We start from the raw sequence: 3,090 nt of genomic DNA, 5'->3' as shown, positions 1-3,090 counted from the left end.
ACAAACAAAATATTTAAACAAATTGAAAGCATAAAATCTTATAAATTACTAAGGGTACTCGCGGTTTGGCGGTTCGGTTGCGGCCAAAAGAATCTCAAATCCGCCATCCGTCCGCCAAATTGGCGGATTGGAGAAAATCAATCCGCAACCGTCTGCTCGTCATCACGCATCCGTCCAAAATACAGCGGATCGATTTAGTTCGGTCGATTTTGATGGATCGATATATCCGCTGCTCACCCCTAATTTAGACGATCCCTTCGTTTGAAGCTAATAAATTGGCTAATATATATATATATTCCAAACACGAGCGATTGACGCTCCAGCAACGTGGTGCAGTTGGAGGGAAATCCATCCGACCGTTCATTTAACAACTTACGGTCTTGATTGCCTTCTCAATTCAATCCCATAGCAAAACCAAAATAGGGTGAAAAGAAAAGAAAAGAAAAGAAAGGGCGCAAAGTGAAGTTTTGTATATTAAAGAGATTGAAAACTGAAGAAGAAAGGAGGAGGACAACTTCTTCTAATGTCACCACAAAACTGCTCTTTCCTCTCTTTTTCTTTTTTTTATTTGGGTGCTCTGAAACTGGTAGCTGTAACAGAGAGTCTTCTTCTTATTGTATAATCTTTTTCTCCATTTCCATTTCCATTTTCTGCTTTCTGGTGGGGGGTTTATACTATATGTATGTTAATTGGTTCTTGTGAATCTGGCTAACTTTTGTTGAATTTGGAGTTGTACTTGCCATAGATCTTGAGGTGGGTCACATATTTTCCTCTGCATATTGTTCTTTTTTCTTATTAATTTGTAATTTTTCTGGGAAAACTTGCTTGCAGAGGAAAGAGAGAATGGATAAGTTACAGTGGGGAAACAGAAAGCGCCTCCGTTGCGTCAAGGTCAAAGACTCCGTTTTGGACAAATCTGACGACGGTGGCGCCGGTGGTGGTGGTGCTGCTGCTGCTTTGAGGAAGAAAACCACCTCTCGTGTTGATCGACGAGTTGTTGTCGGTGCAGATAATAAACAACCCTATCTTCCTCCTCCTCCTCTGCAATCTCCTCATCGTCTCGCCAGGTAACTGAACAACCCACCTCAGAAAAGAACAGAAAAAAAAAAAAAAAAACAATTTAATTGTGATAAGATAATGCTCTTTTTGGCTGCAAAAAATGCTTTAAATAAATAAATAAATAAATAAAATTCCAACTTTGGATTGGGTAAAATCCTAGTTTTTGAGTGGCCAAAATGGAGAGTTAAAGATTAGATTTTGACAATGGTATTGTTTGGTTGCTGACAAGTGTTGGGAAATAGGAAGGAAAATAGGTCATGGTTTGGTCAGTTATTGTTAGATCCATACTACTTTTGAGCAGTAAAATGCCAGGGTTGAAGATATGTACAGAACCCAATAGGTTTTGCTGCAGAATCTTTCGGGGGTGTAGACAATAATGCTGTTTGATTGCTAAGGAAAAAAGTAGGAAAATAAAGGAATAATTAGATTCCCAAGTTCTCTCAGCAACCAAACAGAATAGATCTGTGAAACCCAAATAAAAAACAGAGAAAGAAAAAGAAGGGAAAATCAGATATTGAAGCTATAACTATTTTATGTGGTGAATTTTTGTTGGTTAAAGAGATTTGGGGATGAACAGATCGATGTTGAACGAGAATAGGAAGATATCAACATCATCCTCACCGGAGAAGGAAGATCGGTATTACACGACGAGGGGGTCGATTATAGGATTGGATGACAGCAGTAGTAAGTTGTTCATGGAGGCAAGGAGGGAGGATAATCATAATAAAGGAGTTGGAGGAGGAGGAGGAGGAGGAGGAGGGATTGTTTGGCCTAAACTATATGTTACATTGTCAAGTAAAGAGAAGGAAGAAGATTTTCTGGCTATGAAAGGGTGTAAACTGCCTCAGAGGCCTAAGAAGAGGGCCAAGTTAATCCAGAAAACCTTACTTGTAAGTCCTTTTACATCACAAACAATTACTTCTTTTATTACTATTATTGAAGAATTTATATATTGTTTTCTGAATTGGGTTTTTTCTTTTAAAAATTCCTTGAGTTGTGCAGTTGGTGAGTCCAGGGGCATGGTTATCAGACCTTTGCCAAGAAAGGTATGAAGTGAGGGAGAAGAAGTCTTCAAAAAAGGTAATGATTTAGTAGTTATTTTTTTTCTTGATTTGTTAATATGCTATATATTCATTCATTCATAGATTTATTAAAAAGAAGGGATATTGATTTGAATGTTGGTATTGGTGGGTGGATGCAGAGACCTAGAGGATTGAAGGCTATGGGAAGCATGGAAAGCGATTCAGAATGAGATTTTTTGAAAGAGAGATAGAGGAAGAGGGAGGGGAAAAGAAATGGAGTGGTCCCTGTTTATTGTAGGTTTTTAAAGAAATTGGAAATTGGTAATATCTATCCCACCAATCCAATCTAATTTAATCTTGGAAAACACATTTCTTCCATGTCTATTCTTTTTTATCTTTCTGGTTGATAGTGATGCTTTTCATGTTTGATGATGATGATGTTCTCTTGTTCTTTATTTCTTGGTTAAAATTAACGCAGAGGCCGCTAACCAAAGTTATGGAATTACTTTAATTTTAAGTTTTTTTTTTGCTGACTTTAATTTTAAGTTGTAATGATTAAATTTGACTATAGAAAAAAATGAAATTCTCCTCTGTTGAGCACCCTCATCTCTATCTCTCCCTCTTAAAGTTGAAGTTGTTGAAGTTGAAGTTGAAGTTGAATGTGAATGGGGCCTAGAGATTCGAGGAGGCGCGCTTACAAACACACACTGCGTCCCCAACGAACCCACTGAATGAAGCTCACGTGAACAAAACAATACATTACATTATATACATTGGGTGTTGCCTAAGGTCTCAACCTTTTTAGACCTTTCATTTTTTTTATTATAATTTTGTGCTTATATCAAATTTTACTTTGTTTCAATCACTATCCTCCCAAGCCTAACTTTAACCCTATCCCTAATCTCACTCCCACCGGCATCTTCAAGCGACCTTCTCCCTGCTGAAAACCACATCCCTCATTTTTCTCATTTGGCGAAACCTCTCTTCGTAGCAACACCCCTTTTCCTTT

The 3,090-nt window shown here is 37.7% G+C and overlaps 1 protein-coding gene across 4 annotated transcripts; it reads left to right on the top strand.

The window, feature by feature from the left end:
* The first annotated feature begins 303 nt into the window (after positions 1–303).
* LOC114266543 (uncharacterized) lies at positions 304–2,513 on the top strand. Of its 4 annotated transcripts, none has more exons than XM_028207445.2 (5): positions 304–753; positions 832–1,067; positions 1,637–1,949; positions 2,062–2,139; positions 2,261–2,513. In XM_028207445.2, exons 2-5 carry the CDS (start codon positions 844–846, stop codon positions 2,309–2,311), a joined length of 666 nt encoding a protein of 221 aa, XP_028063246.2. In that variant the 5' UTR covers positions 304–753; positions 832–843; the 3' UTR covers positions 2,312–2,513. The 4 variants fall into 4 exon arrangements, with proteins under 4 accessions (XP_028063246.2, XP_082753755.1, XP_028063244.2 ...); XM_082897629.1 differs by having other exon boundaries at positions 314–616; XM_028207443.2 differs by having other exon boundaries at positions 320–753; positions 1,619–1,949.
* Positions 2,514–3,090: the final 577 nt, after the last annotated feature.

This window comes from Camellia sinensis, chromosome 12, assembly GCF_055761805.1.
Source record: "Camellia sinensis isolate YWXY chromosome 12, ASM5576180v1, whole genome shotgun sequence".
NCBI lineage: Eukaryota > Viridiplantae > Streptophyta > Magnoliopsida > Ericales > Theaceae > Camellia > Camellia sinensis.
The sequence above is the reverse complement of the archived record's forward strand: the minus strand, read 5'-3'. Positions and strand labels throughout refer to the sequence as shown.